This window comes from Phascolarctos cinereus, unplaced genomic scaffold, assembly GCF_003287225.1.
Source record: "Phascolarctos cinereus isolate Bilbo 61053 unplaced genomic scaffold, phaCin_HiC Scaffold_9;HRSCAF=440, whole genome shotgun sequence".
Taxonomy (NCBI): domain Eukaryota; kingdom Metazoa; phylum Chordata; class Mammalia; order Diprotodontia; family Phascolarctidae; genus Phascolarctos; species Phascolarctos cinereus.
The window spans coordinates 27,897,360-27,912,532 of NW_027556402.1; the positions used below are offsets into that span (position 1 = coordinate 27,897,360).

General features: G+C 36.3%; 1 protein-coding gene across 4 annotated transcripts in view; it reads right to left on the reverse strand.

Annotated features, from left to right (window-relative positions):
- MAPK10 (mitogen-activated protein kinase 10) overlaps positions 1-15,173 on the reverse strand; it is a 165,077-nt gene that overhangs the window by 39,677 nt on the left and 110,227 nt on the right. For all 4 annotated transcript variants that reach the window (XM_020988334.2, XM_020988338.2, XM_020988336.1 and 1 more), the window contains one exon: positions 14,047-14,118. In XM_020988334.2, coding sequence (XP_020843993.1) covers positions 14,047-14,118 — 72 coding nt within the window. The remainder of the gene's footprint in view (positions 1-14,046; positions 14,119-15,173) is intronic.

The following is a 15,173-nucleotide window of genomic DNA, read 5'->3' on the forward strand; positions in this document are numbered from 1 at the left end:
GAAAATTTTAGGATAAAATTTTATCCTAAATAGAATACAAGTTAGCCAAATGCATATCTTATATGTTATAATAATACATACTATAATAATTAATGTAATAAATATGGAATATCAAAAACACAAATAATAAGAGAAAATAAAATTACTAAAATTTAAAGCAAACAAGATGAAACCACAAAAAAATCCAGGAGAAATAAAAATAATTTTCAAAATTTACTATGTATAATTGTAGACCACCAAAACTAAGGATTAAAAAAAAGATTATTTTTTAAAAATATAAAATCCTCAAATTAAAGAACACCAGTCTAGACAAAGAAGAATCAGAAATGCATGAACACAATAACCCAGTATTCCATAAATCCCAAAATACAAATCACCTAGGAAAGATTTTCTATATGACTAGAATTGCTAGGAAAACTGGAAAGCAACATAGTTCTAAATTATATTTAGAGCAATATCTTACATGATAAACCACCATAAATTCGAAAATGGAAATGTGACCTGATGAAATATCAAACCATAAAAAAAGTAGAAAGCAAACGATCATACCCCTTTTGCAACTATGGGTCGGGAAAAATGCTTAACCAAAAAGAGATAGAGGCAAAATACAAGAGACAATTTTAAGAACACAAAATTGAAAAAAATTTTGAAATGATAAAATAAATGTAATTAGGATAAGAAATTATATAGCTGACTAGGAAAAAAAACCAACTATCAGATATCTCTGATAAGAGCCAGAATATGAGAGAGACAGATAGAGACCGAGACAGACACAGAGAGACAGAGAGACAGAGACAGAACTCTAATAAGATTCGAATGTGTTTTTATGTTGTTCTGTTGTTCAATTGTGTCTGACTCTTCATGACCCCGTAGACCATACCGTCATACTTCAGATTTTCTTGGCAAAGATACTAGAGTGGTTTGCCATTTCCTTCTCCAGTGGATTAAGGCAAACAAAGGTTAAGTGACTTGTCAATTCACCTTTCTGAGCACGTGTTTCCTCGTCTGTGAAACAGTGATGGTGTTAAATGTACTATTCTCATCAGATGCTTGTTCTGGGGAAAAGACTTGTTACTTAGAGAACCTTAAAGTGTGAAATACAAATATGCTATCATTTTATCATGAGGATTGATTGAAGGAAATGGAGATTTTTTTTCCTGTGAAAAACTTATAGAAATATGATAGCTTCTGCAAACATTTTAAGGACTATTGTGTGAAACTAAGAAATTTTTGTTAGGCTTCATAAGAGACAAAGAGGATGAATGATTGGCAGTTAAAAGGAGGCATATTTTGACAATATAAAGAAGAAACAAATACCTAACGATTAGAACTATGTCCAAAAAATGGTAGAGATAGGAACCTTGTGAGATAGTGAGCTCCCTGACATTGGATATTATAGAATTGATTCCTTCATTCAAAGGCAGGTTGGATTAATTGACTTCTAAGTTTCATTCCAACTCTGAATCTACGCTTTTCTAAGTTGTTATTCAACCAAATGTGAATTATGAGGTAGCTATTTCCTTTATAAAAGGATTTATCATAATATTGGGAAATTAGTGTCATGAATAGATTTTAAAAGATAAAAAAATGTAGTTAAATCTCTCTGGACAGCTCTATGTGGAAGTTACATTTAATATATAAAATTCAAAACTACCATTGGGAATTTAAAATATGACTTGACTTGCAAAAAAGTTACCATACAATTTTTTAGAAATAAATCTACTACATAAATAAGATGTGTATGCTATAATATTTTCCAAAGAATAGCATACTGAAAATTACACATGATATTAATTGTTACTGCCAACTTTGGAGTAGTTCTGTTTGTAAATTTCTTCTATCTTTTATGCATATTTAAAAAATCTTTTATAGAGTATGTACAGCTCCCACACACCCTGTATTTTCTGATGCCCAGAAAACAAAGCGTACTTTTAATAAGATTGTTTAAAGAAATTACATTTCCAATTTTTGGTTCAGAAAAATATGATCATGGAAGGAACATAGAAGTCTTCAAAATGCTTGGGTTTTTTTTTTCCAGAAAAAATTAAATTAAATGAAGGCTGAAAATTGGATAAGTCAGTAGTATAGCCAAGGCCACTTCTTGTTCACACAAATCCCATCCTCCATGCATTTGCCAAAGAGATTTTCCTACAATGCAGCTCTGAGTACGTCAATCCCCATCCCCATGCTCACCCCCACCTCGGTAAACTCCAGTGACTCCCTGTCCCTTCCACGATCAAATACAAAACCTTCTTTTGGTATTCAAAGCCTTTCATTACCCAGCAGAATCACCTTACCCCACCTCCCACAAACACGCATCTTTTCACCTTCCACCTCACCAAGAACTCTGCAATCCAGTGATGTTGACCTTCACACTATTCCTCGACAAAGACGCTCCATCTCTTGGCTCCAGAAATTTTCTCTTGCCATCTCTCACGCACGGAATGCCCTCCCTCTTCATCTCTGTTTCCTGGCTTCCCTGGCTTCCTTCAAGACCCAGCTAAAATTCCACCTTGTGCAGGAAGGCTTCCCTAAGCCCGCTTAATTCTAGCACCTTCCCTCTTTTGACTGTCTCCAGTTTATCCAGTCTATATCTAGTTTGTATCTAGTTGTTTGCATGCTGTCTCCCCTCGTTAGACGATAAGATCCTTGAGAGCAGGAAATGTCTTTTCCTTAGCACATAGAAGGAGCTTAATAAGTGCTTATTTACTGACAAGTTTTTCCCCATTCTTTTTGGCACTAGGATGGTTTCTATACACTAAGGAAAAGGAAGGCTAATGACAAATTTCAAGAGTTTAATTTTATTTTTAGCCTAAGTTATAATTCAGTAACACTCTGTTATAATTCAAAGCACTCCAGTGAAGCCCTACCTGCATGTGTGTGGCCATCAGAGTCAGACCAGAAAAGAATGTCCTGATCAGATATGATGTGACTGTGCTGTTATAAACTAAAGATGTGTGAGTTTACAGAGAATCCAGGAGGAGCAGGACTGTATGAGGGCAATTTTTCCGTTTGTTTGTTGTTTACAGGGAATATGGCAAGAAGTCAGGGCTCCATCATAAGCCACACAGTATCTCAAAGATGATTTGTATGGTAACAATCATGAAAAGAACAAAGAATTCATGGCTAATGTAGAGGAACTTCTACGGCCACAAATACGTTCTAATATATTTTCTATAAATGTAGTTGATTATTATAGGGCTTAAAACATTTCTTCTGGAATTTAATGTTTCCTTTTTAAAACTTCAATAATTCAGTCTCACTTATCCAGAATTTGTGATCATTTCAGCAAAAGCTAGGGTGACATTCCCATGATCTCCATTCTATTTATGGGGGAAAGAAAGAAAGAAAGAAAGAAAGAAAGAAAGAAAGAAAGAAAGAAAGAAAGAAAGAAAGAAAGAAAGAAAGAAAGAAAGAAAGAAAGAAAGAAAGAAAGAAAGAAAGAAAGAAGAAAGAAAGAAAGAAAGAAGGAAGGAGGAGGAAGAAGAAAGAAAAAAAAAAGAAGGAAGGAAGGAAAGAAGAAAGAAGGAAGGAAAGGAAGGAAGGAAGGAAGGAAGGAAGGAAGGAAGGAAGGAAGGAAGGAAGGAAGGAGAAGAAGTGAAGGAAAGGAAGGAAGGAAGGATGAAAGAGAAGGAAGAAAGGAAGGACAAAAGAAAGCAAGGAAGGAAAGAAGGAAGAAAGAAAGAAAAAAGAAAAAAGAAAGGAGGAAGGAAGAAAGGAAGGATGAAAGAGAAGAAGGAAGAAAGGAAGGAAAAGAAAAGAATGACAAAAGAGAGGAAGGAAGGAAAGAAGGAAGAAAGAAAGAAAAAAGAAAAAAGAAAGGAAGGAAGGAAGGAAAAGAAAGGAAGGAAGGACAAAAGAGAGGGAGGAAGGAAAGAAAGAAGGAAGGAAGGAAGGAAGGAAGGAAGGAAGGAAGGAAGGAAGGAAGGAAGGAAGGAAGGAAGGAAGGAAGGAAGGAAGGAAGGAAAAAAAGCTTTCCTGATCCAAAAGGTCAAATAAATATTGTGAGAGCATAATTTTTAAAAATTAATAAGTAATGTGGTAGTTAAAGAACTACCACAAATCAATCAGCAATACTTAACCAGTGAGTTCTAAGTAGATAACTGTAATGATAAACTTTATTTAATTGGCCAAGGATAGGGAGAAAAGGAGTTCAGTAGCCCTAATGGACAAATTGTTTTGGAACCCTGTTAAGGCAGTTAGGTGGTACTGGGGGTAGAACCCTGGGCCTGGAGTCAGAAAGACCACAAGTTCAAATCTAGCCTTAGATACTCTAGGTGACTCTGGGCAAGTCATTTAACCTCTGTTTGCCTCAGTTTCCTCAACTGTGAAGTGGGGATAATAACATCATGTTTGGCCAAAAACAAAACAAAACAAAACAAAACCGTAAAACAACAACCAGTGTGCAAATTAGAAGCCAATCTTATCCAATGATTAAAGTATGCCAAAGTATCATAGTTGGGAGACATCTTAAACTTAATATAACATATTTTACAGAGAAACTAAGGCTGAGATCTGAACCTGATACCAATTCTAACACTCTTTCCACTACATAAAGGCAAAGTGAGCAAAAAACACCTCTGTATGCTTTAAAGTAAGTTGAATTTCTTTGAAAAATAAGACAGTTCTGATTTTCCATAATTCAGACTATTCTTTCCCTGATAAGGGTGAATGAGTAAAGATTTTACTACTATGGGAAAAAAAAATCCAAGAACTGAATATATTATTTATTAGTAAAGGATGAGAATAGATATTATCATTGCTGCCTCATCAATAATTATAAAAGAAACCAAAGCCTAGTTAGCTGGTTTTCAAGAGAAATTCTTACACGAATATTTGTGGGAGAAAGAAAGGAAGAAGCTGTAATAAACAGACTGATTATACTTAGGAGAGAACATGAGTAATTGAATAAAATCCTCCAATAAATATTCATATTGCTTGAGGTATGCTGAAGAGTAAATCCAAATTTTAAAACCAAAATTTTCTTAATATTTTTACTTAAATATCTTCATTTCTTTCTTTCTTTTTTTAAGGCAATTGGGGTTAAGTAACTTGCCCAAGGCCACACAGCTAGTAAGTGTCAAGTGTTTGGTCTCAGGCCAGATTTGAACTCAGGTCCTCCTGACTTCAGGGCCAGTGCTCTATCCACTGCGCTACCTAGCTGCCCCTAATATCTTCATTTCTTAAAAAAATCTCTAGAGCATTTAATTAACAATTGATAATTACACAGCATGATATATGATGCGGATGGTTTCTGAGGGGTTGGTAATGCTAAAGTGTGGCCAATCTTTCAGTATCACACATCGTATTTCCTAGGTGGTATTTACTGTGCTGTTTATGTAAGACTTTTACCAGGATACAAAGACGATGTGGTATAGGCTTGTGAACATTTGGCTTTGTGGTCTTTAAGAAACTTAATAGCAGTGAGATGGATAGAGAGATGGACAGAAAGATAGATGGATGGATAGATACATAGATGTATGTATGTATGGATGGATGTATATATAAATATATATATAACATAATATCTCTATGTATTATTTTATATTGAGATATAGCATGACTGTTTAAAAACTTGTTTGATTCAAATATACCTAGTGGCTGTCCAAAATATATATTGCAGCAAAGATATGTTGAGATATAGATATCTATTTAGATAGATATCTATTACCTACATGCATGCATATATATGTGTATATATATACGCATGTGGTTTTGCATGTATATATGTGAGTGTGAACATATATGGGTGTGTATATGTACATGCATGTACATATGTATACATATATCAATAGCAAGCCCTCAAGGGCTCAAAGGGAAAGGAATGAGGCTAGCACCTGTTCCCATCAACCAGTGCTAGAAGGATGTGATCGGTGCCATACCTTTAATCATTTCTCCACTGATGTGCCCGAGTGATTGTACGTCAACTAAAAACAAATATGAAATGAAGGTGAACAAGAACATAACAGCAGAGGAACAAATAAATGAAGACATGCTACAAATGTGTTACAAAACAGGACGCTAGTTTTCTATTATCTGTATCCAATGACGGCCTTTGGATGCCAACAAAACTGGCATTTAGGCCACCGAGCATAATCTTCCCCTCATTACTGTGTTATTGAACTAACATTAGCTACCCTTGGGTAGCTAATATATGCTAATGTAACTTTGCAATTCTAATTAAGTGATTCATCTTGCCTGCTTTTCCAAAGATTAATTTCTATTCATTCACTAGGAACCTAATGATTTGTAATATAAATGAGTCTGGACTACATACTTGTTTGGAAAAAATGCAAACTAGTTTTTACCTTATTCTTTCAAATAATGTGCTTAAGAAAATAAGCTGAGATGGCAAAAGAAAATATGTTCTGTATGAAATACATTTATTCTTGTTCATAAATTTGAATAAAGTGGAAAGGTAATTCTAGTCCAAAAACACATAGTTTGGAATATACTGCCTCAGTTTCATTAAATCCTATCCATGCAATGCTTCTAAATAGAAAGCCTTGTATTTGTCTCATAATCAATCAATCACTTAACAAGCAATTATTAAGCACCTATCTTGGGCTAGCCTAAGAGCTTGATTCTTTACATAAGTATGGTTGTTTTACAATGGTAGCAAAGACAAAATTTTAAAATGGGACAGTTCAATACGAAATAACCATGTGCACAACTAAACTGCCACCCTGAAATTTAAGGTGTAGTTAAAATCATGTTTTATTTTATTTGCTGTTATCTAAATTGTAAAATTAGAGAGAAAGAGATGAACAGAGATAGAGCTAAGGAGGGACAAATTGCATAAAGCCATACAAAGAAACAGAAATCTCTCTCAGTATCTAATATGTTTCTTAAATAATACCAACATTCTATTTTATTTTATTAAATTTTTTTTTGGCTAGGCAATGGGGTTAAGTGACTTGCCCAGGGTCACACAGCTAGTAAGTATCAAGTGTCTGGTCTAAGATCACAGTGGAACTCAGGTCCTCCTGACTCCACGGGTGGTGCTCTATCCACTGCGCCACATAGCTGCCTTCCAACACTATTTTAAAAAGAAATCCTAGGAGAGATTATTCAAGGAATTTTCCATTTTCTCACTAAATTCTATCTACTATCCTTCAATATTGTTTGCCAGTTCTATTAAAAAAGTTCAAACTGTGTGCTTCAAGATTATATAATACAGCAAAAGAGAGTACGCATATAACTTTCCATATCATTTGTATTCTACGTAAGTCACTTGGTATGACATCTTTGCTTAAAATAGAATCATGGTATTAAAAAATTTGTTGCTGTTCATATTCGACTCTTCATGACCCCATTTGGGGTTTTCTTGGCAAAGATACTGGAGTGGTTTGCCATTTCCATCTACAGCTCATTTGACAGATGAGGAAACTGAGGCAAATAGGGTTAAGTGACTTACCCAAGGTCACACAGCTAGTGAATATCATGTGTCTGAGTCCAGACTTGAACTCAGGACCTCCTGACTCTATCCACTGCACCACCCAGCTGCTCCTGCTTTCAGAATATTTTAAAAACCTGTGATAGTGCCACACAATGCTAGAAACCATTATGCTTGGTAAGAAGTCTGAAGGAAGATTGGTCAACTTGGTTCTTTAAACCCAAATTTCCAAGATAGAATTTCAACTATTCCTTTGAATCTTTCCCCAGCACTAAAGTTTCTCATGCTTTCTCTTCCACTAACCGAAGCAGCTGGAAGTCCTGTATGGGTTCCGAGTTCAATTTCCATGCTCATTTTCCTGGGAAAGGAAAGCGTAGTATGTTTTTAGAGCTGCTCAAATATAGAATGACCATGTGTGAAATTACTTTTAATGATTCTAAGATCACTTGGTGATCTCATCAGCTCCCACAGATCCAATTATTGTCTTTATGCTGATCATTCTGATGTCTGTTTATCCAGCCCCAATCCCTCTCCTCCACTCCAGTCTCATACCTCTATTTGCCTGTTGGACATTTCAAACTGGATGTCTCACATTGTTTTTAAGTTGTTTCAGTTGTGTCTGACTCTTTGTGACTCCATTTTGGGGTTTTCTTGGCAAATATACTGGAGTGGTTTGCTGTCTCCTTCTCTAGTTCATTTTGCAGATGAGGAAACTCTGGCAAATAGGGTGAAGTGACCTGCCCAGGGTCACACAGCTAGTAAGTGCTTGAGACTAGATTTGAACTCAGGGAGACGGGTCTTCCTGATTCTAAGCTGTGGTCCTAGACATCTGTGAACGTCCCACAGATATCTTAAGTTCAACATGTCCAAAACATGTCTTTTCCCCCAAACCCTCCCTTGTACTAACTTCCCTACTATTGCTGGGGGCACCACATCCTCCCAGTCACCCAGGCTGGCAGCCTTCGAAGCCCTCACTTTCTCTCAACCCACCCCTCCCCCCCACATTTAAGCCTTTGCCCAGTCCTGTTGATTTAATCTGCCTCAGCATCTTCTTCTGTATAGGTGATACCCTTCTGTCCAGGCTCTTATTACCTCATGGCTACACTATGGAAATAGCCACCAGAATGATCTCCCTGCCTCAACTCTCCCCCGACTCTACCCCATCCTCTACCCAATTGTCAAAGCGATCTTCCTAAAGCTCAGGTTTGACAATATCTCCCCTGATGCCCTCAATAAACTCCAGTGGCTCCCTATTACCTCCAGGATAAAAAAAATTTAAAATAAAAAAAATTATACTTGACATTTAAAGCCTTCACAACCTCTCCCCCTTTAACCTTTCCACTCTTCTGATGCCTTATTACCCTCCATGTATTCTGCAAGCCAGGGACCACCATCTTCCTTACTGTTCTTTGAATAAAATACCTCATCTTCTGATTCCAAGCTTTTTCATTGGCTCTCCTTTATGCCCGAAATGTTCTCCCTCCCATCTCCACCTCCTTGCTTACCTGGGTTCTTTCAGGTGCTAGCTAAATCCCATCTGCTAAAGAACCCTTTCCTGGTATTGCCCTTGGCAATTCACCTCCAATTCATCTTACCTGTACATGTCTGTATGACGTCTTCCCCATTAGACTGTGAACTTTTTTTGTCTTTCTTTGTTTCCCTGGCACAGTGTCTGGGTATAAACATTTAATAAACGCTTGTTGATATGACTTGACTATATATTTTTATATGTACTTATCTTCTTTAATAGAATGTAAGCTCCTTACATTAGGGATTATTTCATTCTTTGTACTTTTACCCCCAAGTACAGGGGTGGGGAATTGTGGCCTTGGGGCCACGTTTGGCCCTCTAGGCCCTCATGTGTGGCTCTTTTGACTGAAAAGGGCCTCTGAGGTGCAAATTCCCCACCCCAGCCCAAGTATCTAAGGCAGTGGCCCAGCCCCTACTAGATGGCCAGTAATTACCTGTTAATTAATTGATTGGTCCCATCTGAATAACTTTAACTTTCCAATTCCACATTCTACTTCCTTCCCCTGACCTGCTCCTCTAATTAACCTCAGCCATACACCGAGAAGGGCTTGTGATCACTCACCCCCAACATTCCACTTCCACGTCATGAACTCAATCTCCCTCCCTCAAGAGCCCTTCCCTCCTCCCCACCTCTATCCCCACTGAGATTAACTTTCTCCCATTCTATATCTCTTGCACATGCATAGTTTTTTACTTGTCTCTACAATTGGAAGGCGAGTTCCTTGAGGTATTGGTGGTTTTCCCTATCTTTGATTGTTTAGCATCACTCCTGGCCCTTAGTAAATACTTGAGGATTGACTGATTGAAACCCTCAGTGGGCTAGCTAGCTAGCTAAACACAGCTAGTTTGTGGACTGTCTTTCTAACAGGCTGGTTCACTTATGCTCCCTTGGTATTTATGTAGATCTTCGGCATTGCTAATATGTAACCAGAGTGTGTTCTTCTTCCAGTTACATAATGACATTTCCGTCAAGCAGGGTTTTCAGACAGTTTGGTTTCTATCCTTTCTTTCAATAAGTTCCCCAAAAAGAAGATGGTCAGGGTGATTTGATGTCATGCCCCACAGCCATCCCTAAGATCAAGACAGCCTTACACTAACATTCTAAAACTAATTATAAATTTAATGAGATGATCTGATTGTGCAATTTTGTTAAACAAGCTTAACAGAGCCTCTGAAATTTTAAAACATAATGTCTACACAGAAAACATCTGACTGTGCATTTTGTACACACAGAAATATGAAGTAAATAATATCCATGGAAAATAAAGTTTGTCAAAGCTAGAGAAAACAGATGGCTCTCTCCTTGAGCACAACTACCAAATTATCCCTTTCTCTTTATAGTCTACTTCTTATGTTTCAATGTCTGTTTAACAAAGAAAGTCATGATAATTTAAATTTTTTAAAATAAAACTGTAACAAAAACATTCTAAAACAAGGTAAAATCTCCACTATATATGAGAAGACAAAACTGAAAGTCAAAACGTCTAAATATATAGAATTTCATACCACAGAAATAGAGAGGTTGTTGTTCCTTTGTATAAAATCCCTTTCTTCACTTCAAAATGTACTTTCTTCACTTTATGATCTATCAGAATGCTCATCTTTTTATCATCAAAGTTCAGGATTTCTGGAGTAAATGAGAGATGCTGATTCCATAACCATCGATGAGCTGGCCCTGTAGTCATTGGATAAGACTATTCCTAATTTTATATTATAGCCTAAGTAAGTCTTAGGGCTTCGAGTTCACCAAGTCATTTGGCAGGTTAGCTGAGATTCCTTGTCTTGAGAGTCTAATCAAATTACCTTTGTATTATGGGTATATAGTGTTTTACAGCTTACAAAGTGCTTTCACATGAATTATCTCATCTATTCCTTATAACAACCCCAAGAGGTTAAGGCAGTTATTATTATTACTATTATTACTTTACAAATGAGTAAACTGAATCTGAGATGTTATTAGCTGTAACACAGCTAATAAGTGAGGTCTCTTCTTAGAAAAGCTTTTGCAAAATTTTCATGATCTATCTCCCTGTGATATTCTATCTCCTTCAGATTTTCAAATAATAATGAAAAGAACAAATATAACAAGCAAATAAAAGCAGTTTGTTAGTTTTTCCAACAGGTCATTTCTCAGCACCTCTAGCCCCAAATTCCTCTAAAACTATAAGTTATAGAATGTTTGCTGATCTGCAATTAGAATAAGGAGTTTCCTACAACAGTGTAATCACAAGACTAGACCAAGGATAAAGGAACATGGCATAAATGAAAGTTTAAACTTATATACTTGGGAATACAGAAAAATGTTGTCTGTGTTTTTCTCAAGTTCCAATTTTTTATGGCTTGGTTTTAAGAACAGTATTGATGTTAATATGCTCCTGAGGTTTACTTCATTCTTAGAACAAAATATCTGTTATGCTAATTCACCAACCTGAACTAGTAGAGGGTATTTTCTGATCCTGGCGTTCTCTAGGCCAATGAAATCACAGCCCCTCTTCTATGTGAGAGCTAACAGAACAGACTAATGTCTACAAAGAGATGGAATCTGATTCCTATTTGTTTTACTGATACAAATAATGATGCTGTTATTGACCTGAAACATTTAAAGTTGTTATCTGTTGTCCAGAATAGTTGCAGAATAGGATTCCTCTGGTTAATTAAATACAATTGAATCTTCCTAATTAAGACTGTTAGTAGGGAGGCTAGAGATTGGTATAGAGAATTTCCAGAAGAGGAAACTCCCTGTACTATTAGTCTGCACCACAGTCTTACAGCATTACCCAGAACACCATGATGGGAAGAGCCTGCCCAGAATTAAACAGACTGTATATGTCAAAGATAGAACTTGAACCCAGCTCTTCCTGGATCAGACATCAGTTCTCTATCTACTATGTCATGTTGCCTCTCTGTCCCATTATCCTGGAGCCAAGCAAGCTGCATCTGCCTGTTAGGGTTCTAGGTGACCTTGAAGGGTTTTGGGGTATTTCCTTTCATTAGAACTCAAGTTCCCATCAGTAAGCCTGACTCCTAAAGCCTCCATTTTGTGAAGGGGCTAGGTCAGCAGACCTTCAGTCCCCTCCAGAAACTGACAATTTTTTTTAAAAATACCCCTACTTCCTACTACACAGCAAAATGAAAAAGGTTCCTTCTAACCAGATGTTTAGAAGACTGTAGGGCAACTAGGCAGCTCAGTGGATAGAGTACTGGGCCTAGAGTCAGCATGACTGGAGACAGGAAGATCTTCCTAAATTCAAATCTGCCCTCAGACACTTTAGATTGTAAACACCTTGAGGGCAGGGAGTGTCTTTCTTTTTCTTATTTGCATCCCCAGTATTTGGCACAGTACATACAGCAGGGGCTTAATAAATGCATATTGAACTGAATTGGTTGCTGAGTGACTTCTCTTATTCTCTGCTTCCATTTTTTTCTCTGCTCAGCTTGACACTACTAAAGCATCTGGAGCATTGACTATTTCCAGTTTCAACCTTAGCTAATAAAGTTCTGAAATCTGTCCTTCTTCTCCCTCCCACTCTCTCTCTCTCTGTCTCTCTCTCTCTCTCTCTCTCTCTCTCTCTCTCTCTCTCTCTCTCTCTCTCTTTCTCATCAGATAGTTATATTTGACCCATAACCATACCATAGTTTTGCTATCCATATCTCCCCAATTTATAATATTCAGTTCATCAGATTCAAAATCATCAATTGCTTGTCTCCCAACCAGACCAACCCCCACCAACTAATTCTATGAGAAAACCCTTTCTCTCTGGTCAGACTTAGCTCAGCAACAAACATTAAAAGGATAATACATTACATACCATATAAGGATTCCCAGTTATCAAAGAACTGAAATGTACTAAAATATAACTAACCTTAAAACTATACTGAATCTAATTTAATCTTTTTATTTTAAAAATGAAAATGAATCATTTTAATTCAGAATATACTTAGGTATCCTGTGGAATTTTAGTCATCATTATGAACATAAATTATTATTTTGCTAGAGATATGTAGAAGTGCTGGTCATTAAAGTGTTCTGGTTAATAAGCTGCCAAATTACCAACTGCGTCTATACTTTAGAAAAATCCAGCTTCTTACCTTTGAATTACAGATTGACAGCTTGAAAAGACCTTGAAGGCCACCTAATCCAACCCCCTCATTTTACAAATGGGGAAAGTGAGGCCCAGACAGCGTAAGTGATGACTTGCCCAAGGTCATACAGGTCAGCATGGGAAGAAGTATTTGAACCCAGAGCCAATGTTTTTCACTGTTTGTGAATCCATCCCACATGCGAATTCAGTGCCTTAGTTTTAGAAAGGTCTGAAAGTCAATCATTTTCCTTCTGCCTTGCTTTAAAAATAATTACCAGTTTATATAAAGCCAAGATATCTCCTCTAGCAAAGTCAGGTAGGATACAGTATAGGTAATATTGGCAAGACTTATCAATACTGGTGCTTAAAATGCTAACTTCAGATGGGGAAAGAATAATTTTGGTGGCCACTGCTCTTGAGAAAGGAACGTTCTATATCTAAATCATAGAGACCTCGAGCTATTGGAAAACCAACTGTTAACATTTAAAATGTATGTCAATTTTTTTTTTAGGAAAAAATGCTATATCGACCCACAAAGGAGCCCACATTGCATTGAGATAAATATAACTCCATGATACAATAGTGAGTAGACAATTACATCAACACAAATTCACATTCCTAAAAATGATAAAAGCAAGAAAAAGTCATACGAGGAAAGGAACCAACATATTGGGGAAAAGGGTTGGGGTTCTCTTTTAACTGATATAACAACCTTACCAAATTTTTTTAACATTCTCGGTCTAGATCTTCTTCTTTTGTATAACACAATAAGTATATGTCACATTGTTTAGGAAATAAGATGAAGTATTTAAGAGAAAAAAGTAAGGTCTTATTAAAATAACCATGGTATTATTTAATTTTCATTCATTTTTTTTCTCCAGGCACTGGCCAAATTCTCGAATACATTATTATTACTGTCACAGTTACCATTCTAAGTGAACTTTTTTTCTCCTACCTTTTCAGTCCTGGTATATACAGAATAAATTTAAGAAGCTTAAGATAAAACAGGTAAAGCTGAAACAAAAGGCAGAAGGATACAATCCCTTCCTGGGAAGAGAATTTTGTGGCGAACCATTTCTCCCATAATGCATCCTACAGACCATATATCCACTAGAACAGCAGAGATTTGGAAATGAAGAAGGGGAGGGAAAAAAAGCAAAGTTAACTAAGACAGTTTATTCTTAAAAGGGGTGGGGGCAGAAGGTTGATTAGAAAATACCATTTTTTAACTTCCCATACAGCAAGGACCAAAAGAGAGCAGAAAGAATTCAGTAGCTAAATATATGCAATTGTAAGAACTTAGATAAAATCAATAAATAATTCTTTAATCACATTTAGAGTATTTCATTGAAGTTAGATGAACAAGTCTTTTTTTTGTTTGTTTGTTTTTTCTGAGAGATCTTCTCTGACGCTGGTACCAGGTAAAACAAAATAAAACTGGAAAAAAAATCCAATCCAGACAAGCTAAATACCATTAAGATCAATCAATTGAAAGGGTATTAACATTAAAGATATCTGTAATCTTTCAAAGCAAAGCAATCAGCTGACAAACTACTGAACCCAGCTGAAGAAAGGATTGTTGTGCTTTTAAAATAACTATAAAATAACTCTGAAATAACTATAGCTCGAGTATGACTCTTTATCTTTATCCATAAGGGTGATGAAGAGAATATGAATCAACCTGAGCAGGGGATTGGTGCCATTTTCAGAACTGCCTAATAAGAGTGTGTGCTCACAATTGGAATTCATCACACTTGGGCTTTGAACAACTGTAAAACCAGCCTAAAGATCTCTGAAGAATTTCAACCCCTGGTTGCTCATGGCCTTACCCCTTCCTTCACAGGAGCTGGCAATATTTATGGGACAAAATTTAGGCACTGTTCTTCCATTTTTCATCTTCCAAAAAACAAAGATCTAAGTCAAAATTCGTAGTAACAGAGCATTTTTATCACAGAGGCAAAATCAATTTGCCTCTTTTTCTTATCCTGATTTTCTGGAAAGTTTATTTTGCCAATTAGAACTGTCACTGAACTGTTTTTATAGGTTCTATAACTTCCCCCCCCCATTTTCATTCCCCTTTATTATGTAAAAAACTTAAAGCAGGGATTTTTTTCTAAAATATTTCTTTTAGGAAAAGAGGGGGAAGTAGTGAGTGCTTAGGATGG